At 34.0% G+C, this 24,368-nt stretch overlaps 2 protein-coding genes across 3 annotated transcripts; one reads left to right on the plus strand and one right to left on the minus strand.

Moving 5' to 3' along the window:
• Nucleotides 1-273: 273 nt before the first annotated feature.
• On the minus strand, nucleotides 274-8,938 carry LOC115957276. Of its 2 annotated transcripts, none has more exons than XM_031075485.1 (7): nucleotides 8,408-8,938; nucleotides 5,046-5,186; nucleotides 4,571-4,936; nucleotides 2,962-3,207; nucleotides 2,148-2,240; nucleotides 1,210-1,410; nucleotides 274-859 (listed from the first exon to the last, which is right to left on the minus strand). In XM_031075485.1, the coding sequence occupies exons 1-7, from the start codon at nucleotides 8,726-8,728 to the stop codon at nucleotides 644-646; spliced, it is 1,584 nt and encodes a 527-aa protein (XP_030931345.1). In that variant the 5' UTR covers nucleotides 8,729-8,938; the 3' UTR covers nucleotides 274-643. The 2 variants fall into 2 exon arrangements, with proteins under 2 accessions (XP_030931345.1, XP_030931347.1); XM_031075487.1 differs by having other exon boundaries at nucleotides 767-859; nucleotides 1,181-1,410; nucleotides 8,408-8,863.
• A 4,582-nt stretch (nucleotides 8,939-13,520) lies between these two features.
• On the plus strand, nucleotides 13,521-15,522 carry LOC115956339 (F-box/FBD/LRR-repeat protein At4g26340-like). The gene is made up of 4 exons (XM_031074749.1): nucleotides 13,521-14,468; nucleotides 14,910-14,915; nucleotides 15,029-15,169; nucleotides 15,253-15,522. The coding sequence occupies exons 1-4, from the start codon at nucleotides 13,521-13,523 to the stop codon at nucleotides 15,520-15,522; spliced, it is 1,365 nt and encodes a 454-aa protein (XP_030930609.1).
• The last annotated feature ends 8,846 nt before the right edge of the window (nucleotides 15,523-24,368 follow it).

Raw genomic sequence — 24,368 nt, forward strand, 5'->3', positions numbered from 1 at the left:
ATTTTTTATTTTTTTTATTTTTATTTTTTTTTTTCTATTGACCTGTGAAACTCATTTAGCAATGTATAAGTTATTTAACATACCATTACATAAATTCTTTTATAAATAAAATTTTCGTCCTTTATCATACAAGCACTCAAAATAGTTAATATGACAACATAAGGCTAGCTGCACAAAACAAGCTCTTTAGGTTAAAGACTTTGTTGTGGAGTCAGAAGAGGTATAAACTTTTTACTGAACAAAAAATTTTAAAAAATATACCGACACAAAAAATTGTTGTAACTGTCCTGCGTAGCTTAAAGGACAAATTACAAGTAACATTGATAATTCCAGATGGATTTAAAGAAAGAAAAAGAATCTAACACTAAGAATATTTCTCTTCATCTTCTTGCACTGACGTATATTTTAAAACAATTTTAGTAGACATGTTTGGCACAGACCAAAAAATAATTTAGTTGACATCATATTGCATTGGTAATGTCCAATCACCATATTTACAACAGAAATCCAAAAGCATTTAATTTGGATCTTTCATACCACCATATCAAACCATACAATACAGAGTACAACCAACCGAGCTGGAGCCTGGCGTGATGTCATCAATGTGTATAAAACTTCCTGAGTGAAAAAAAATCAGAGACTTCTAGCAATTCTGTGGTCTGAAGTATTTGGGAGGCAGAGATGGACATCTTTCATTCATATGTGCATATGGTTCCATGGAATTGTATCCAGGTAACTCCATTCGATACTTCCCTCGAATTTGACAAAAAGGGAGCTTCACATTGTCTTCGTCATTGCACCACTTTGGGAGGCGGCTTGAATTATTCTCAAAAAAGTTGAGCATATAGGCATCTTTTATCTGCATTTGTGAATAAAATAAATAATTACACATTGAACATGTAAACTACTAAGGAAGAGTTTACTTGCATATCACCTATAAAGATAATGTCTTGAATGGACATCCACATTATCTAAAACAATCTAATTCCCTTTATAGTATTCTTTAGGAAAGTAAAGGGTGTCAGTGGTCATCTACCATGGCCATAAGATATCCTCAAACCTTACAAGTTAGAACCACACAACTCTCATCATTCAATATATACTACATTTTCTTTGTTAAATATCATATACTGAAAATCCAAAATACTGGGTTTGCAAATACTAAATAGTGACATCTTACTCTTAAATAGTTGATCTAGGTGGACTCACCGTAAACTCTGTGACTTGAATAGAGCTAGCAAATGAATCAAAGAGTCCTGCCTCCTTGTACATTTCAAGAATGAAAGCAACACACGATGTTGACTTCCCATCATTGTATAGCCAATCATCTTGTTCGGGAATAGTCAGCAACTCATCAAAAGATGACCCACGCTTTTCAATTTCTACTAGAACTTCAGGAAGACTAAGGTTCTGCACGAAACATGAGATACATCAGATAATCAAAGACCCCCTTTTTGTGAGTAACAAAATAAAATGCTCTTGATCAATTACTTGACTTCCAATGAAACAAAAAGAGGAAAGAAAATTTGGAGAAATTGATCCAAAGATCTTCAAGATCAGAGAACTGTCTGCTTATAATCTTCCCCTCATATATGATGGCAACTAGGGTATAGGTAAGGCCATAACAGGTGTGACAAACTACCAGAAAAGTGCTTTAATAGCCTTAGAGCCCTTTCAGAATAAATTGCCAAACACTTGGCAATCTTGCAAAAGAGGTTTAAGGGGGTGCTGTTTCAAATTTGAAGGTTTTAGGAAAAATATCTACAGTTCATTGTTCATGCTTTATAAATCCAAAACTAAAGCCCGATATTGCAAAAATTCTATTACTAGCTCTACAGTTAAAACTCAACTTCCTACAACTATGCCAAACACGTACATATTATCTATGTTTGATCCTAGAAATACAAGGTATGACCAAGGAGGTCAAGTTAACAAATGCTCCATACAGTGTATATGACAAAGTTTGTCTTTTCAGACCATTTGAATGCAATTCATTCATCTCTTCGAGGAACCAAAACTACATAGTTTTTCATCTTTTACATTAATAAAAATAAATAAATAAATAAAAAACCCTGCTTCAAACTATTCTTCAATGAGCTAACCTAACAAGAACAATATTGAAAGTAGAGGGATAGTTGTTATAATACCTGACTTCCAAGTCGTTTGTTTAAGGCTTCATTCCACATGTTAGCAGCATATGCAGGCTGTATTTGATTCCAAACAGTCATAACCGAAGCAACCTATAGTATCACAGTTTTTTTAACAGTCAGAACCAATAATATACGCAACCTCTTACATTGGTGTGTTGCGGCAATAAGCACACACACCCACAAAACACGAGGGAAGAGAGGATAAGAGGACAGAACAGATTTATACGTATCATCCATCTGATTGATAGAAGTTGCTAAGACTACCAGAAAGGGGTATAACAAATTCTGAACTTCGTTCTTTTCTAGATTGGTTACCTTGCTGTAGCAATGGGGAACGGTGATGCTTTGAATTACATTAATCAATCACAATCCCAATAAAAGATATTCAACTTCTAACAGAATCCTAAAATTCATGAAGCCTATTCTTGCTAGCTTTCTAAGCACTTGCTAAGTTTCTTACTAACCAAAATCATGACCAGTTCTGGCTCTTTGTTTAATTGATTGATAAGCACACACACAATGGATCTTAAACTAATGATCCCACTCTCCACCTTACTCATAAAAAGGGAGGAATTGCCATTAGAACTAGAGCTGAACTAGAGCTCATTGGCAGTTCTGACTTTTTGTTGACGTGATATCCTTAGTATCAAGGCAACTTCCTAAACAATTTCCATTTTCAGGACTTAAATTTAATGTTGGCAAGACAAAAGCAATAAAAGGATGGGAGTTGGATAAAAAGAAAAAAAAAAGTTATAGCATCCACTAGTACTGCAAACTTTAAATTGAAAATCAAATATTAAAATATACATACCAGATGAGCATCCAAGGGAGGTGGATAGTTCTCATCAATAGTGTCTATCCAACTAAATATCATGTTATGATAACCATAAGGTTTCCCATCCATGCTCCGTGCATACTCCCACGCAGCAGTCTCATTAAACTTTGCTCTTATTTCAGGATGCAATGGAAGCAGTGCAATTTGGGGATTGGAATCATCTTTATTCAGCTCAAAGTCCCACCACTCTTCCCATGGTAATATAGCAATTATATCTTCTCCCTACAACCAAAAAAAAAAGAGCCAAAACACTTGCAGATTAAATCATGGTTACATAGGAAAGTAGCCCAAACCCCTAACTAAAATTAAGATTGCAATTGTTTGAGGTAGGGAGGGAGGGAATCGCTAATTCTACAAGATATGTAACTTCATTTATCCACCAAAGCTAAGCTATGTACAAGAACACATTAATGCATGTTGGATTGATTAACAAAACCATAAAGAATAAGTTCATCTGACTTTTTTTTTTTAAATGAGGGACTTCAAAACTAGATGAAAAATTAAAGGTTAAGATTTTCCTTTTATTTATTTTTTATTTTTTATTTTTTTTTTTAATTGGTAAGCTAAACATGCATGCCATGGCTCTTGAACTTACAGTCTTATCCTCCATCCCATTATTGAGGGATGGGGAAGTGTCATTTGAGCTAGAGCTCAATGGCTTGTTTTGGTGCGGACACCAAACCACATTTGAGGGGATTATCATTACGTTATCTTTATTATCATTGTGATTATCTTTATCTTTATTTTAGTTTATCTTTAGCATTGGATTAGTTAGGATTAGTATTTGAGTTTGGTAAATTTGGTAAGGATTTGTTTCATGGATGTTTATCTTTATCTCTTATGTTCCTGGAAGCTTTATAAAAGCTCCAGATGGTTTATTTTGTACTAAAGCTATTATTATTATTAATCAAAGATTTATTTGTGCAAATTGCATTTGTGTTTGGTGGTGATTCCAAACAACCCTTAGGTGGTGAAGCCTAAAAGGGATTGATCTAGGTGGGAAGCCTAGGTTGTTCTGCATCATGTTTTCTTTTATGACCAGGCATAGTTCAATGGAACTTGAGAATAAGAAAATCATGTGAAAACGTGCACCATTCAAAGGAGTACCTCTCCAAGAGGAACAAAGATGCCGAGCAAGAAACTTAAGTGGATCTAAGAAACATAGCTAAAGCATGATTTAAGATAGAAATGGTGCCACTACTAAGGATTATTGGCCCAAGAAAGAAGTCTAGCAATTTGCAGCAGTCTAGGTGACCTAATCTGATCAAGAAAGGACACACTTGGAGCTAGTAGCCAGGAACTTTCAAATAACCTACAAAAGGGCCAATAAACAAAGCCTTGACCTCCCAGCAGGTTAGACCAGCCCAGCCCAGCACAGTCGGATGCTTCCTATAAAGCATCCGGCTGGGCTATCCTGCTGGGGGTCAAAGCTATATGAACTACTGGAAGAGGTATATTACTATTTTATAAAACATATTTTGAAGAAGCAATTATCGCAAAAAAGAACGATATTAAGAGGACCATATGGATGTCATCAAATGTTCACCATATTATAACTTCATTTAATGACTTTACATAGTCTTACCTTTTCATTTTCGTGCCCTGATTCACCAACCCATAACTTTCCTTCAGAGTCCTTTAAGCAAACTGCAGTATGACCAGCATATGATCCACTGACCCACTTCTCCAAAGTCTCAAAACCACCCCATCGGCCACGAATTTTGGATATTGCAAGGAAGTCTCCAGAGTGAATATCATCAACACTGATGTTTGTTACCCAGGGTTGCGGGCGCTGTACAAAAGAAGCTCCCATGTGCTTCTCGAGAAACCCTAGATTAGAGTTCTCGCCCCATCCAGTATTTGTAAATAAGGGGAAGACATCCCATAGTGCTTGAAGAGTTCCCAGCATCCCCGCATGCATCAGGAAAATCGAAACTCCCTTGTGTTTCACCTGATTCAATAGAAAGTAAAGACCACATCTAACTTAATAATCATCCTTCAAAAAAAAAAAAAAAATAGAACATGTAGTGAGTCTTCAAAATCCGAAAGTGGCAACTTACATATTCGAACTCAGCTTTTCCTGTCCACTCTTTAAAGTCAAATGTATGCTCCCGAGATAGAAAATAGTAATCCCATGTCACACGGTATGGAGTTGCAAAGACATAAAGATCCATGCATGTCCAACTATGAGCATTACTAACCTGACAGCATACAGATAACTCTTAAGAATTATTCTTTTGTAACCTAGAAAAAAAAAAAAAATCTACCATGTTCAAATACAACACTCCATAACATAATCATGAGACATTAAGCAAACCAGCAGCATCAAAGCTAAGCCTATGAAACATGATCTAGATTATTCAACAGGGTCAATAACACATGGCAGGAACTAAAGCCACAACACAGAGATGAAACTTCCAAGAAATCTCAATAATAAAATGATGGATTTCAGTTCCTTCAAACCCAATGACAATCACAAAAATCCTCAAAGCATCCAAGAAACCAGATATGAGAATAAAATTTCAAACAAAAAAGGACAGAGTAAAACCATGAGAGAAGGAGCCTAATCCACAAACAAGCCATCAAAGGAAAACCTGAAAGATTCAAATTTGTACAGCAAAATTCATTAACTTGATACTAAAAAAATCAATTATCCTGTATACAAACAACATCAACAAGAAGAATGGTAAAGAGGAATTTTATCCTGAAATCTCCAACCAAATATTGGAAAAAAAAAAAAAGCTGTACAGGTTCATATACACAAAGACCTGAACAATCTCCAACGCAAACCAACTAATTGGAAAAATATACTTGTACAATCTCCAACAAGAAGGAAAGTTATATGTTGCACCTTACAATTGACAGAATCACCACATAAAAGGGAAACAAAAATGATTTTCTTTGAGGGAAACCTAAACCTCCAAGTTTGACTAGTTAACAATTTGTGGCTTGGGAAATCATGACTAATCTTTATTCATTGTCCACATCTGAATTTTATGCAAAAGTAACATCCAATTAGATAATTATAAACACTAACTTCTATAATCTATCATTAAAAGTAATCATAACTCATCTAATCCAAACTAACTTAGAATCAATGATAACAAATTACAAATAATATTCATCTAATATTAATAATATAAGACAGATAACTGGAAGTAACACCAGATAAATAAAATCAAAAAGAAAGCTAGTGCTCCAAAATTGAAGAAAAGTAGGTATGTTTTTTACCACAAGCCCTCAAACATTCAATGAATAGAAAAGAACTCAGGAACATTAATATGATCTGATGCTGCAGCATTCTTTATTCTCAATTAAACCTTGGAACATAAACCAACTAATTGAGGTATAAAACAAGGCATTAAATATCTTCCATGTCGCAATCAAGATAGTGCATATAGAGAACAAAGTAAGAATAGTTTCAGCTCCAAAGATGAAATCTCAACCCCTTCAAAGGCGTGCTTATTCCTCTCTATCAAGATAGTGCACATAACACAGAGAGGAATGGCCCTCCATACATCAACAGAGTGATGTCTCCCAAAACCTTGTCCAGTAGGCATTCATTGTCTTCTCAGGCATTATCCACTGAATCCCAAACAGACAGAACACCATAGACCATATATCAGTCGCATAAGCACAGTAAAGTAGTAGACGATCTGTAGTCTCCCCACTGTTCTTGCACATACAGCATCAATCAACAATACGGATACTACACTTGCGGAGATTATCCATGGTGAGGTTTTTCTCTCAAGCTGCTGTCCAAGTGAAAAATAGAAAAAAGGAACCTTAGTAGGGATTTTAAGCTTCTAGATACTTTTCCACTGGAAGAATAGAGTCAATTGGGTAACAAGGACCTAATAGAGTGACCTAACCTTGAAGCTGCCACCCCTAGTCAGGATACATCGTTTGCAATCTTCAGCATCCCTAATTCCCAATTGCTTTCGACAGAATAGAGAAGATTGAAAAATTCCTGTAAGTGCCCCATCTCCTAATTATGTGGAGCCCTAATAAACAATAAATCCTAATGTAGGACTTCATTATGCCAACTCAATAGTCAGCCACCAAGGCCTCTTTGTTTCGGGCAATACAAAACATTGCTGGAATAGCTTCCAATAGGGTCACCTCCCCCACACCAAACATCCCGCAAAAAGAAGGAACATAATAGCCATTGCCCACCTCAAACATGATAAAACTAATGAATCTCCCCCATCCATTTCATTCCCATGTTTTGTGGCAACTATAGTCCTCCATAAAGTATCTGTTGCTATCACATAACGCCATCCCTAACAATGCATGATTAAAGCGGACTAAACCTCTAATACCCAACCATCAGATCGAATCAGCTCACAATGGGTTTTCCAATTTCTAAACAAAGTAACTCTCACAAAAGGTCAACCCCAGACTAGCATTAAAATTCTACAACTGCAATATGATCTGATATTGCAATATTCTTTATTCTAAATTCAACCTTGGAACATAAACCAACTAATTGAGGAATAAAACAAAGCATTGAGTATCTTTGAAACCAAAAAAACTCAGAATTACCTTTCAAAGTAACAATCACAAAAGCTCAACCAAAGACCAATAACAAAGTTTGCCAACTACAATATCCAGAATCCCAGATACCAAAGATTCCAAGCTCCATGAAAGCCAACTAAATTCAAAGAAACCATGCAAAATAAACCGAGATTGAGTTCATCCCAGACCTCAACCAACAAATCCAGCTTCTTCTTCTTCTTCTTTATGAATAACCAGCAATGAAATTTAAGAATTACAGAAAATCACTTGTTTCAAAAAGCTAATCGGTTGGGGAAAAGGTGGACTTAATAACTTGTCCCCCAACCACACCCTTCACCTTTCTTTTACAAGTGAAAGAAGTGCTACTTGAGCTAGAGCTCATTGGCAACACACATATCCATTATTCTAACATACAAATCCAATACTCAGATACCCAATACTCCAAATTTCACCAAAACCAAATCAACTCAAACAAAATAAGCAAAACAAGCCCATACAACTAAGCTCAATTCCAGACACCACCAAAATCCAAGTAAAATGAGCATGTACCCACTACTCCAAATTCCATTAACACAAAACAAACAAACTCAAGATACCCAAAACTCCAGAACCCACCAAATCAACTGAAAAGAACAAATAGCAAAAAAAACAGAACAAACCCATCAAAATTTAAAATGTAAAAGTAAATTTCGATTTGCAGACATTGATATAAAGGGTCCCACGATTCAATCTTGCAATGAAGTTCAACAAATCTAATACCCAGATACCCAATACTCATACAAAACAAGCAAATCAAACTCATAAAACTAAGTTCAAATTCCAGACACCACCAAGTTCAACTACAAGACACACCCAAAACACACAACAAAACCATACAAAAAGAATTAACTTTGACATTGCAGACCTTGATGTGAAGGGTGCCACCACCAAATTCAGAGCCAGTCTTGTTGTGGAACTCCATCCAAGCCGTGTTGTTGTAAAAGCAAGCGCCTTTCCACTCGAGAGTTTGGTTTGAGGAGAAGTCAGAGGCAGCGCCCACGAAAGTGGGCAGAAGGTCCACTGCGCTGTGGAGCGAGTTGAGGATAGGCCATGACACATGTCTTGGCAACAAAGGCAGAACATCCTTTGGGCGAAACGGCAATTTCACCCCATGTGGGAGTGCAGGGAAGACAGAAAATACTATGATGATGTTGATGAACAAGAAGATGGAAAGCGAAGAAGCCATAGCTTCGCTTCTCCGTGTGTGTGTGACAAAGAGGGAGATATATTGTGGCAACTATAAAGTATAATAACGGGGAATATGCTTTTCTTGTGTTTTTTAAAGAGAGAAAGAGAGGGTTGATGTGGAATGTGGAATGTGGAGTGAAGGAATTGAATTCTTTACATTACATTACATGTTCCTGTCTCTAATATCTTCTTTTTCTTTTTCTTTTTTCTTTTTTGCTGAATGTTCCTCTTATCTTTACTATCTGTCCATTAAAGGAAATACGTTTTGTATTTTGCAGATTTTTGTTTTCAGTTTCATTTTCATTTTCATGATTGGTATTTATATTTTCACTGTTTTGGTGATTGATATATATCCAAGATTCTTGGACGCATGGTAACAAAATCCAAAGATTACTTATACCAAGTCGTACCCTTTTTTCTGTTTTTGTTTTTTCAGAAAATTTTGTTTTTCTTGATTTTGTTTTTAATTTTTTCCCCTCAAATTTTGAATTATTCTAATTATCTTCCTAGTATTAATTTTGTTTCGTCCGGCCATTTTTGTTAAACTTGTAAATAATACTATTTATAGACACTGAATATCTATAATATAAGATATCAAATTATGATTGATATAACATTGTTCTCATTATTTACCATTATCCTGTTTTTATTACACACCAAACAAAACATGTTACCTCAAAAATTGTGAAAAAAATGTTCATAAAAAGAAAAAATTGTGAAAAATGTACTATTTAAAAACACCATTAGATTTATTCTAAATTTATTCCATATGATGCTAACTTTTTTAGCATATCATAGTAATAATTCATCGCCCATCTATATAACTTTTAATTTTTATTACAAATTGTTATAATTATCATAATTATATATTTAATAAATTTGTTACAAATTGTTGAATATACAAATACAATCATAATAAATAAATAATTATTAAGAGTTATTATTGTAGGGTCACAATTTGTGGCCCAAGCCTCAAAACGTATGGAGCCTTGGCCCAATGAGCCCAATACAATAAATTTGTAGAAAATGGGTCAAAGAACTAGGTTCTAATGAGTTGAACAACAACTAGTATTGAATTGCATGATGATTAAACACAAATAAAAGATGCTGATGTCAATGGACTTTCAATCCGAGGAGGTCAGGCCTGTATATAATGATCACTCTTGGATATCAGAATGATTTAGATTGCTATAATATTTTCTCTCTCTATTTTCCACTCTTCTCATAGAGAGCCTCTCACATTATGTAGCTCCTTTTGGGTCATCTTAATCCTACACTTGTTGATCATCTGAGTCCTTACTTGAGTGCCCGTCCCATCAGACACCCCTTTTAGCCTTCTGTGAGTTGTGGTAGCCAAGACAGCATTGTTCAGAAGTCTTCTCCACATAAATGTGGCCAGAAAAGTAGCTACAATGCATTTAATGCAGTGGAAGCAGTTTTTCCTTAGATATTTTTGAGTTTCTTTCTTTTTTGTATGTTCATGAGGCACATTCCTATCGCTAGAGCCTTTTGGAGGGTCACTCTAATTGCTAGATTATACACTTGGGCTACATTCGTCGTATTCGAGGAGGGATTCCTCCTCGGATCATCTTCCATTCATTCCCTACTTATGGGACTTTAACTGGGAATCCTTAACAACTATTTGCTCCTCCTCGGATTTGTCAATGTCCCGGATAAACCCTAAAGCCCAATATATGATCTTGGACCCTTACCCCTACAATTATGTTCATGAAAAAAAAATACTTATTAAGAATTATTATAATTATATATCATAATTAATACCTTGATTATTAAATTTTATAGTTTATATACAAACACAATCAAAATGAATGTCTATTTTTTCTCCCAAAAAAAATTTGAATGTCTATTAATAACTATTATAATTATCAAGTTTCATATTCATATACAAAATAAAAGAGAAAGAAAATCGATTTTGGTCCCGGTAAGAAGTTGACTTTGAGACGATATGTTGGTCTTTTTAATTTTTATTAAATTGTGTAACTAATTAAATAAAAACACATGCCATGAAATAATTTCTCCTATTTTATAGGCAACTTCAAGGGTACTTGTAGGATTAAGGACCTAAATCATATACTGGGCCTTGGGCCTGGGTCGAGAACATGAATGGTCTGAGGAGAAATAAATAGTTATGGGTGATTCCAGTTTAGAGTCTCATAAATAAGGAAGAAGTGGAAGGTGGTCCGAGGAGGAATTTCTCCTCGGGTATTATAAATACAGCTCAAATATGTATTCCAACAATCAGGGTAACCTTCCAAGAAACTCCAGTGATAGGGACGTGCATCATAAACATATGAGAAGGAGGGGAACCCAAAAATATCTAAGGGAAAGCTGCTACCACCACATTGAATGCACTGCAACTACTTTTTTGACCGCATTTATGTGGAGAAGACCCCTAAACAGTGTTACCTTGGTTACCACGACTTATAGAAAGCCAAAAAGGGTGTCTGATGGGACAGATACTCAAGTAAGGGCTCAAATGATCAACAAGTGTAGGATCAAGATGGTCAAAAGGGAGCTATATAATGTAAGAGACCCTCCATGAGGAGAGGATCGGAAAAAGAGAAAAAGAACACTGTAGCCATCAAAATTTTACTTGCAATTGGTTTAATTGATTTATATGAAGACTTACCTCCTCGAACAGTGAATTCATTCAGATCAGTGCCTCTTGTTTTTGCTTGATCATCATTTAAATCCATATTAGCCGTTGTCCAATTCATTAGGGCCTAGTTCTTCGACCCACTCTCTACAAATTTATTGTACTGGACTCACTGGGCCAATATTCCATACATTTTTGGCTTGGGCTACAAAACGTGTCCTTACAGTACTTGATTTCAAAATTTTCCCAAATAATTAATAAGGTTAAATAATGAATTATTAATTTATTATTTTATGATTCAATAATTGAGGGAGAAATGATTCAAATCCTCGGTGTTTCTACATCATAAGGTACCAACTACCAACTAGTTAAACTATAAGGCTATTTTTGGCATATGAAAATGAGTTTAATAATGAATTATGAATACGAATATAAGTTTAACCTTACCTTTAATTAAAAAATTTCCATGTAAACCTATCATCTAATGCCACCACACTTCCCATTGGCTTGAGACATATATCACTTATGAATTCGAGAAAACTCAAGGGAGCTTACATGTGGCTCGATTTCATTAGCTTAGGACTAGGGTCAGCTCTAGGCCTTAGTCATTTAGGCTTTAGCCTAATGCATCATCTATTTTAAAATTTTATAAGGGCTCCCAAGATCCCAATTACATGAAAAAAAGGTCCCTAAGATTGCAAAATGATAAGATTTAAATAAATAAAAAATAGAAGTGGGTTTTGCATTTTTTTTTCCTCCACATCTAATAAGATTCCCAAAATATTAAGCCAATATAAATCTAACTCAATTAAAATTAACCCTAAATGGAGCCTCTATATATATATATATATATATACACGATGAGTATTATGAATAATCGATAATAATCAATTTTTCTAACAATTTGTAAAAAGAGATGTTAATAAGACCTAAATAAAAAACTTAATTATCAATTTTGCATTTTAAAAACAAAAATGTTTTTGTAAATCAAATTGTGTATAAGTGCATCCCAAACATGCACTAGATATGTGGACACATGACAAATTTTGATTTGTGGTATATAAAGTAGGGGTGGCAATTCGTGCTTGCATGTTGTGTTCGTGTCCTGTCGATTTATGAGTATTCGACTATATGGGTCAATACTAAACTGACATGTTTATTAAACGGGACAAGATTTCTTAACTCTAACATGGCATATTTATTAAACGAGTCAATTATGTCAACCTGTTTATTAGATTTTATCAAAGCGAAAAAAAAAAAAAATACAAATTTCAGTATTAACTAGCAAATTGATTTGAATTATGAAGATCCAAACAAATATTTTAATATAAAATTTAGAACTAACAAGTAATTGCATCACAAATAATCATTTAAAACTGCTTTATAAAGCATATCTCAATATCACAAATAATCAATCACAAAATAAACCACAACAACTAATAAGTTTATATACCTAAAGTTTTGAAAGGTATATTGGTAAAATGATATTTAATTAAATGAGTCAAATAAGTTCTATAGGTTGGACATGAGCATAACACGTTTATTAAACAAGTCAGTCATATCAACCCGAACATGATATAAACTCATTAAACCTTAATATATAACATACTAATTTCATATGGTATTGTGTTGAGTTTGCAAGCGGTGTTAAATTTTGACATCCTCAACATAAAGCAGAGGTGAAGAAAGATTTGGATTGAGTCATGATCTCTTCTTCTTTTTCTTTTTTTTCCCTTATATTATATATCGATAATTGATACTATCCTACGATAAATTTAATTTATTATTAGGACTAAAAGAGAAAACATTTTTCCCCCCCAAAAAACAAAGAAAGAAAAGGAGGCAGGTGGGAACATATATAAAGGAGAGTGTAAAAAAAAAAAAGAAAAAAAAAAAAAAAAAAAAAAAAAAAAAAAAAAAAAAAATCTTTAATGTTATCGGGAAAGAAGACCAGTACATTTCTATTGAAAATTGAAAATGAGCCATGTCGCATTTTCGGTGCTTAAAGTTATTGCACAGTAGAGTAACTGGAGTCGGTTCACTGGTTCAGTCTGTTCATTTCCAATGCCGTTGGGAAGTCTAAAGAGTAAAATCTCGGACGGTCATCCAATTCACGCGTAAATATAAATAAACCAATTCATTAGTTCTACCTTCAGCAAACCATAAGCGTAAAATGGCCAATTCATTATCTTGGGACCAAGACACAGTGGTTGATAGAATCAGCAATCTACCCACCTCTCTAATCTGCCATATCCTTTCTTTCCTAAAAACCAAGGAGGCCATCGCCACTAGCATTTTGTCAAGCAGATGGAAGCCCCTCTGGATTCTCGTCCCAACAATCTACCTCCGAGATGACTGCCGCCAAGAACCCATAAGCTTTACACATATTGTGTACAGAGTTTTGGCTCTACACATAGCGCCATTGCTCCGATACTTTAGCCTCACATGGTATTCTCCTTGTAACTCTTTCCATCTTGACGCATGGATCCACACCGCTCTAGCTCGTAATGTCGAACAACTTCGTCTCGAGATTTACCTTAATGGCCAAGACGGTACTGAATTTTACAATGGGAGACGTTTCGAGTTGCCCCGTAGCTTTTATTTTTGTAGAACAGTTGTGGTTTTGGAATTAACCGATGGAATTGTGCTCGATCCTCCTCCTTCCTTTCAATTCCCCAGCCTCAAGATTATGAGTCTCTGTGAAATTCTTTATAGACCCCACCACTCTTTCTCAATGCTCTTATGTGGCTGCCCGGTCCTCCAAGATTTGTCAGTGACAAGAGAGGGTACGGACGGTATGATCAAATTTAACGTAAGCGTACCTACGCTGAAACGGTTAAGTATCGAATTTTATACATATGAACGTGACCTTCCTGATTACAAACTTGAGATATATGCCCCAGCTCTTGAGTACTTTGGATTTCGTGGTGATTTGCGCAACGTTGTTTTCCTTAAAAAACTAGCCAACTTAGTTGAAGCACATGTAGAGGTTCGTGCAGTTGAATTTCTTCAGGAGGATTGGGTTCGTGAACATAAGATATATTATGGAGATAGGGTGTTTAAGCTTGTTAGAGCACTAAACCACGCTAAATTCTTTTCATTATATCCTGGTGACAAAGAGGTTAGGTCCCTCTATTTTCTTTTTCTTCTTTTATTTTATTTTATTTTTTCGAATATTGTTAGGAATATAGTCCGTTAAAAGCCTCACTTTCATGCTCTATTAAATTGTGAAACATTTACAGTACAAGCTTTGATGTTATTGTGTGTTTGAGATGGTGGCTTATATTTTGTTTCAAAAGTAAAATTGGTTTTTTTTTTAATAAATTTATTATTATTATTATTATTATTATTATTATTATTATTATTATTGTAATGCAAGTAAAACTTTTTTTTAGTTTAGGGGTCTGATGATTTGTTTTGTGTGTGATGAATCATATGTTGGGAAATTTAAATTTACAGGGTTACGGGTTTTTTAGGGTCTCGTATTATTATTATTTTTAATAAAAAAAAAAGTGAGTATAGCATTAATTTGTTGACTCTGAAGATTTTTGCTGGTGGACAGGTGGAGGTATGTACACTTCCAAACCACATAAAATTTTTGTGATGATTTTTTTTTTCTATTTTTTTTTTCCGACTAAAATCCGAAACTTACAATATTTCCTTTTTAAACCTTCTTTGCAGTGCATCGGCTTTGGTTCTATTTTTCCTTCCAGGTTTCAAAAGTTGGCCCGTTTGAACTTTAAAGTTAATAAATCAAACTGGTACGTTTTACAAGCTTTACTGGTAGTGGCTCCTGATTTAGAAGTTCTTGTTCTTGATAAGGTTAGTTACGGTAATCATATATATGTTGTTAATTAATATTCTATAAACTTACACTAATGTTCTACTGTGTATGTTTTCAACAGCATTTTCATTTTAATGAAGACGAATTATGTTGGACAGAGCCATCGGATGATCCTGGTTATCTGTCTTCGCGCCTTACGACTTTTAAATTTAATGGATTTGAAGGATTGGAACATGAGATGGAATTTGTAAAATATATCATAAACGAGACAAGATCCTTAAAGGCAATCACAATCAATGTTTCTGACAAACAGTTGAAGGAAAGTATACTCGAAGAACTATTAATGTTCTCAAGAATTAACTCAACAACTTGTCTACTAACTGTTGAGTGAGGTATGTAACTAACTTGCAATTATAAAGCAAAATGATGATGCTATCTTCTGGTTTTTGAATCGAGTTAAAACTTGATAATGGAATGTACAAAACAATCTGCTGTTATTTGCTTTATGCACCAAATTTTGGAATATATGGCTCACTCAATTTGTTGCCTAACCATGGCAATTGAGCTGGTAAATTATTGACCATTTCTAACAAAAGTGTGACCTCAAAAATTATACTTTGAAATAAACACTTGTTAGTTTTGAAATACTACCATTGTCTTTAGCTCATGTTGCATGTATTCCTTCCGTAATATTAGGATGGTTGATAAGGTAGTGGTTCACAAGTTGCATATAACTTACAGTAAATTTTGAAATATTTTTTCCTATCAAATTTAGTTTTACCATATCCATATCTTTACGAAAGTTTACTCTTGCAGATATCTCTTTGGTGTAATTGGTGGCAATAGGGGCGGCCCAACATAATTTGAGGCTTAAGGCGAAAAATTTATGTAGGGCCTTTAATATGTAAATATTAATTAAACAAAACTATTTAATACTAATCAAATTAAGGTTAATTTGATACATTAAATACATAAATAATACCAACTGGACTAATGTTAATTTCATATAGTGAATTGAATATCATAGTTGAATTATAAATATTAATAAAAAGAAATAAAAATATATTGCGATTGAAAAAGATATTTTATTTTGGATATAAGACGATGCATAGTTAAATAAAGTTGTAATCGAATTTTTAATTTTATATTTTGATTTTAAGAGAGAGAGAGAGATAGATATCATTTGGTGTACGGTTTTGTAGGATATTAATTTACAAAAATCAAAGTCTCAAACTATTAGGGGGAATTAATCTATAATTGATGATTTAACACATTTGCAACATCTTTTTGAAATATTTTAGGGTTTCAATTGAGTTAAGGTTCTATTGGTCTTATACTTTGAGAGTCTTCATAGAAATGAAAAAGAAAAATACGCTAATTAAAAGCACTATAAAATGTTCAAAATATAATGTGATATTGTCTCTCATTGATAAACTTCATCAATTTAACTAATGAATGTTTATATCACGCTTTTTGTGATTAACAACATGGCAATTTGTAAGACAATAGTAAAATTTGTACACCACTAATAAAAAAAATGTACAACCTTTAGAAAATATATATAATTTTATAAAAATTTGGGCTTTTACCTATGAAAAGTGGGGCCTTTTTTTTTAAGGAATTTTTTTTTTTTTTTTGGTGGGGCCTTAGGCCTAGGCCTAACTTGCCTAGGCCTTGAGCCAGCCCTGGGTGGCAACTTCGATTGACATGGCCGCTCTCTTACTTGTCATTACCTTGTGATTGGTTTTGAATGCTTTTTGTATTGTATATAAGGTATGTATGCAGGGACTAGAGTACCATATGTACCCCATAGGAGTTTGATTTTTTAAGATGCACTTCTTCGTGCAGCTGAAATGGTAAAATAAAATCTCATCAATGTTAAATCTTTTTTGGATTTGCCTTAATTAGCATTTGTTGTATTTATTAAATACTTGCAAAGCCTATATATCGTTATAAATGAACTACTAGATTCTAGCGGGAAGAAGTTCTGGACCATGAATTATGAAGTGGAGGTCATTGGTATAATTTGTATTTCCCCTTCTCCTTTCCTTGTGGTCAGAACAAGTGGCGAAGTCAGGATTTTGGTTCAGAGGGGGCAAAATTAAAAGGCAACATTTAAAGTGAAATTAATCTAAAAAATATTAATTGATAATAATAACAAAAATAAATAAACAATTATAAGAAAATAAATATATTTCATATCATTAAAATAAATAAACAAAAATAACCAATTCATAGTTACTACAAAATCTACAACAAAAAGTTCACAAACTGATGTGGTAAAAATGTGATTAGTATTATTTAAACAATATAATCAATAGGTGTTTGTGATTATTTTTTGTAATTGGTGACATGCTAATTTGTAAAATATAAATAGTAAAATTTCAATATCTCTAACATCATTTAACAATAAAATACTGCAATAACTATCATAAATAGTGAAAATAATGATAGAAATTAAAAAAGAAAAAAATTGTGAAATAGGTGTCAAATGTGGGACAAGACAAAAGCTTACAAGAACAGTAAAATAGGTGAAAAGGGAATATGATTTGATGTTTGAGAAAACTCTTCTTTTTTTTTTTTTTTTTTTTTTTACTTTCTTTTTCTTGTGTCAAAATTACTTTCCAGTTTTAACCATGGTTTTAAAAACCGACCTGGACAAAGAACCGTTTTTTTTAGAATTTTCGGTTCAACCCCGGTTTTGACCGGTTTTTGGCCGGTTTTCCGGTTGTTGACCGGTTCTTGACCGGTTTTGGGGGTTTTAACCGGACCGGATTGGCTTCCGGTTCCCGATTGAACCGGTCGGACCGGCCGGTCCGGTCCGGTTTTTAAAACAGTGGTTTTAACCAATTGGAGTCATTTTTCCTTTCTTTTTCCTGTGTCAAACTCAAAGTCCCTTAAGATTACAATTACATGTACATGGATATTTTAGGTGGAGTCAGGGGGGGCAGGTGCCCCCTCTCGCCCCCCTCTGGCTCTGCCACTAGCCAGAACTCAGCTTCTATAAAAAAATACGAAAGAAAGAAAAAAAAAAGAAATGATAAAAGAGATGGAGTGACCCATTTTTAGGCCAAAAATCATTCCCTTGTTGGCTACTTCTGTTGACATGGAATCTCTCTTTCTTCCCATGACCATGTGCTTGGTTTTGAATGCTTTTTGTATTGTATACGATGTATGTATGCAGGGACGAGTATCATATATATGTACCCCATAGGGATTAGATTTAGTAAGATGCACTTTTTTTTTTTTTTTTTTTGATGAACGTAAAGGGAGGGGGAGGGGGGCGACCATGTGTGACTCACCTCTTTGAGTGTGACCATAAGGGCACCCCTGTTAGGGAATGTCGGATTAAGCTATAGCTACTGTGACTAGGGTGCTACAAGCCTCACCCTAGCACCTTAAGAGATTTAACAGTAAGGCGCAACGGATGAGTGCTCCCACCTCCCATCCCCGGTACTTGCCACTCGCCACTCGCCACTCGTTAGGGTTCGAATGAGAGATCATTGCGCATGCGCACGGGATCCTTACTGCTAGGCCACCTCTCCTGGGGCAGTAAGAATGTAAGATGCACTTCTTAGTGTAGGTGAAATGGTTACATAAAATCTCACTTGTATCACTTGTATTTAGCACTCGTATTTATTAAATACTTATCACTTGTAAGTCCTTCGGGGGAGCTTTTGCTTTATCACTTGTATTTATTAAATAATTATACTTGCGAGTCCTTTCTTTATTAATGAATTTCTAGATTCTTGTGGGAAAAGGTTTTTGGTGATCCATATTTATTTTATGAATTTGTGTATAGATGGTACTTTGTCAATCCCAGATGGTATCACAATTATCGTAAAGCGGAAGTCACTAGTTTGAATGTACCCTTACGGCCTTACCCTCTTGGAGCCAAAACCCACTTAACAAAAATACAAAAAATAGATTGTGCTAATAGTCCTAAGGACCCGTTTTTGGTCTGTTTAAAAACCCGTATCTTGAATGTGTTTGTATTTGGAATTGGCCTAAAGCTTATACTCCCAACGCGTTGATTTTCTTCTGATGTGAAATAGAGTCATCACATCTTGTCAAAATATGTTTTCTTGCAAAAAAAAAAAAAAAACCATGTGAATATATAGATAGGATGCTATCTAGTTCTTATACTTCTTCAATTTTTTGTATTGCTTTATTGATGCTTTTGTTACAGTTCTCTTCGTCTTTTGTCCTTTTGGATCAGGATATACAAAACTTTATTATTTATTTGGATCAGGATCTACCTATTTGCATTAATGCTTCTTCTCATTTTCCATTTCTTCTTCCATAGTTTCTTTAGGAGATTATCTTTGCAACTCTTTCTACACTTGAGTTTCTTCTAAATATCAATAAAATTTATTATTTCTCAAGGGGAAAAAAAAAAAAAAAATTCTTCCTTAGTTTTTCCTCAAGCCCACACTATATAAATCAAAGTCTGTGTGTTTGTGTGTATTATGTTGAATTGCTTTGGCTTGCTGCTATAGTGCAACCAATTTATTTGGATCGAGATCCACTAAGATGCATTAGTGTTTCTTTGGATCGAGATCCACTTATAGTTTACCTACCAAACTCTCTAAACGCGAAATTAATCTTTTTTTTTTTTTTTTTTAGTTTAAAATTTGTATTGTAAAAGATCTACGGTCAGAGTTCTACCGTTAAAACTTAACAAATACTTTAAACACCAATATCTATAAGGTATTGCTGAATGAAGTAGGGCTTTAAGTGAAATGTCCTTTAAAATAGTGAACCCTAAACATTTTCGATAGAAATACGAAGAGGTACAGTTGAGTAACAAAACTTATGGCCAAATTAATAGTGTTTCTAGATGTAAGAGATAATGAATAAATGTGAAATTATAAAAGTGGTTTGAGTGTTTAAACAATTTTGTATAAAAAGTTCTACCTATTTTATTTTAAAAATACGTAAAGTCATACTTTTTAATGGTATTTTTGATATAAAGTCATCCTTGAATTCGAAAATAATTCAATTAATAGCCAATGGGTTAATTAATTAATTAATCAATATTATTTCTATTTTTTATATACTATTAAATTGTTTATAAATATTATTAATTAATAATAAGTAGATTTTTTTTCTTTCTTTAATATAGAGGAACAAATATTTTTTGTTTGTTTGTTTGTTTCGTTTTACTTTTTACTTGGAATTTTTTTATTGATTCAAAATCTAATTTGGTTTATTTAATAACAATTAATTCTTTTAATATTTTATTACTAACGTTGTCTTTACATGTACTTTGATCTATCTCTACAAACTGTTAGAGCATTCATATCTGTGAATGTAAAATAGAAAAAAGTGCCCCATTTTGCACGTTCAATCCCAAAATTATTCCACATCAATCAAGCTATAATTTTACAAATGTACATAATTACTATAGTAAACTAGTTGATATGCACCGTTACTGTCACACCCGAAATCCAAAAGGATCTAAAACATGAGAAAAGAACTATTAGGAGACAAAATATAGGAGATTTTTCTTTTCTTTTCTACAAGATAAGAATATATAACCAAACTCAAATCTTCACTTTACAAATCAGAGCTCTATAACACATTTACAAACAATAACTAAAAATTATGCGTCTCCACATAATACATGAATATATTACAAAACTCCATTTGGATTACACAAGTCAAAATCTTAATATGGAACCCTAACATCAATTCTAGGCTTACCATGCCTAAGGCTAACAAACCTCAAGTGCCATACCTCCAATAGAATTAATTATGGCCTCGCTGAATCTAGCAAGATTGAGTCACCAACCATTTATAGGAAAAGTCTACCAATTTAACATAACATTCCAATTACTACCAAAAAAAGTAAGCTCCATACCCGAGGTATAACTAATTGATCTGAAAACTGTTAGAGGGTGAGATGAGATAAGGTGCAGTAAGTAGTATAATTAATTGGGATAAGAGAATGCAAGTTTTATGATAATGGGCATTTTACAAAACATGCTATAATTTGAGAATTTCTATTTAATTTATGCAAAAACAATTGCATCAACAATATGACAAAAATCATAGAAATAGTTTAGTACCAAGCTTCCCAAAATAACTATGAAATTACATATTATTCGCTATGAGCCAGAAAATATCCAATATTATTTCAAAACCAAAAATCTCATCCAAGGTGCCACAAAGATGGAAATGTCACCAAGACATCATACCGCCACAGACAGGTCAGAACCCAAACGCATTAGCATGCTATGTACCTCTTTTGGCATGTGGTCTATCGACCTTGTCTAGCCTCACCCACACCCTTAAGGATTTACCTATCCCCCTATGGGTAGTAGGGGATAATGCGCCATATAGTAACTCTTTTGCATTTGGTCTCTTGGCATTGCCTAGCCTCACGCACATGCTCAATGATTTACCTCTTCTCCCTAAGGGCAGAAGGGAATGATGCATCACACAATACTCCTTTTGCATGTGGTACTTTGGCCCTATGGGCAGCAACTTCACCCACACACTCAAGAATTTACCCATGTCATTCAAAGTCGGAGCCTCCAACTTGGCTTGTTGTCACGAAGACGAGGTAATCACACGTCACAAAGACGTCATCACAAAGACTTGGTAATCACACGTCACAAAGACGGGGTAATCACCAACATCATAGCACAAGGGCAAACCCACATCAAAAGCTCACAAAGTTAAATGTATTCAAAATATATAGTTTACTTCCAAGCAGTTTCATAAGATATTTCAATAACCAAATATCCATAATATTCTCAAAATCCTCAGAACCATTTCTTGTCAAAAATATTTTGCATCAATTTCCCAAATAATACAATTTAAGACAAAACATCTTTAGTATTTCCAAATAATACTATAAATCCATGGAATCCACTATCAAATGAATTCAAAGATATATACTTTTCTTTTCCATGCCAAATGTTCATGCATTTCCCCATATGCAATATTAAACATGATGTGTTTAACCCAACAACAATGTTTATGCAACATGATTATTTTCCAAAAATCCCATTAAAAAGCTACTTACCTTGTAACCCACAAAAAACCTAATTCTCCAAATTCTAAAGGAGATTAGCTAGAACCTAAACAATATCAAGCAAACCTATCACAATAAGCATAAAACTTGAAATTGTTTCTAGCTACAAATTAGAAATTGTCAAATAAGCAATTAATTAGGCAAGCCTAGTATTTGACCTCACAAATAATGTATTCCACTTCCAAAGTTTCTCAATAATTTAATTTAGAAGACATAGACTCCCATTTATACTCATAAATCATTCAAGGTATTATTTTTAATATCAAAACCTCAACACTTTATAAGTTGTTGCCACAAGATATATATAACATTATCAAGAGACCCATGACACCAAAGTCATAATATCCTCCAAGACAAACAATTTGAATCTTTAACTAGTTTCAAATAATCCATAACCATCCATCTATCACAAGATACAACTCAAAACCCCTAAATTTCTATCATAAATAAGCCTTAGATAGCAACCATTGTAAAAACCATAAACCTGCTCATCAAATAATTCTACCAATACAAAACCCATACATATAAACACATAAATATCACTTCCAAAGCTCATAAATCACGTGAATATCATTATCAATGCTTAGATAAAAAGAACCTCAAGAAAAAGTGTAACACACAATTTTTACCTCAAATAATAGAGATGAGTGAGCTTTGGCCTATTCCTATGGAGTTTTCCGGTAAACTTCGTTGGAAAAGATGGTGGTGGTGATGAGGGGTATGGTGCCGGTGGGAGAGTGATGTAGTGTGTGAGAGAAGAGTGTTTGTATTTGTGTGAAAATGAAAAAGAAAAGAGAATAAGGTGAAAGAGAGAGATGGCTGGTCAAAGAGGGAGGGAGATATTTGTGAATGTGTGGTAGGGAAATAAGGGGTAGGTGGGGGTCACATGGCTCTCTAAAAATCTGACCACAACATCATAGTTACTGTAGCTTTCTATCCCAATATTTCAATAATTTCTCTCTCACATCTATCTCTCACTTTTGTGCTCTCATTATTCTCTCATGCCCTATTGTTCTTTCCCATAGATCCTCTGCAACTCAGTTGCACCACCTATATCCAAACACAAATCTCATCCACCCACCACCACCACCACCACCACCACCACCACCAAAACCTGTTACAAACAATGGAAATTCAACCCAAAATACAAACCCAAAATCAATGAAAAATTAAACCATTAACAGAAAACTCAAAAACCGAACCCAAAATCAAACCCAAACCTAGTGGAGAAAGAAAGATCTGAGAAGAGAAAGAGAGGAAAAAAAGAGATCAGGGAGGAGGAAAAAGAGAGATCTGAGAAGAGAAAGAGAGCTAAGATATTTGAGGTATAAAAGGAGAAGGAGAGATTTTGAGAGAAGAAAGAGAGATTTGAGATCGAATAGGAGAAAGAGAGTTACAAAATTGAGAGGAGAATGAGGGTTTGAGGAGAGAGAGAAGAAAGGCCTGATGCTAATGAAATGTGAGAGAAAGAGAAGACAAAAGTAATATTTTAAAAAAGAATAAATATGAGTATTTAATTAAAATGAAGGGTAGAATAGATAGATTGATATAAGTGTTTTGTAAAAGTAGATTTGTAAAAAAAAAAAAAAAAAGGTTTTATATTAAAATAAACAGAAAATTTTAGACAAACTAATGTGAATGCTATTAATAAGAAGTTTTTGTCACTGAGATGATGGGGCAAAAAAAAATTGTCAAAAGATTTAAAGACGAAATTAAAACATATAGTTTTATTAATTAGATTCATAAAGGAGGGAACTTTTAATACTCTACATAAATTCATTCATATTGTCGGGAAAGACTAGTCCAACAAACCCTAAGCTTGTTGCAAAGCGTTCGATGGCCAACTCAGATTCAGATACTCAATCTGAGTCAAAACGCAGAAGACTCGAACTCTCCCCGGACGAAGACACAATGGTTGACAGTTGTGATAGTGACAAGATCAACAATCTACCGGACTTTCTTCTCTGCCACATCTTTCTTTTCTTCCAACCAAAAAGGTCGTCACCACAAGTATTTTGTCCAGCGGATGGAAACTCCTCTAGACTCTCATCTCAACACTCGACCTCAAAGATGACCACCGCAAAGAACCCATAATAAGCTTTACATATATTGTGTAGAGAGTTTTGGCTCTACACATAGCACCCTTGCTCCAAAATTTTATCCTCGCATGGTATTCTCCTTGTGACTCATTCCAT

The sequence above is a fragment of the Quercus lobata genome, chromosome 8 (genome assembly GCF_001633185.2).
Source record: "Quercus lobata isolate SW786 chromosome 8, ValleyOak3.0 Primary Assembly, whole genome shotgun sequence".
NCBI classification, from domain to species: Eukaryota; Viridiplantae; Streptophyta; class Magnoliopsida; order Fagales; family Fagaceae; genus Quercus; species Quercus lobata.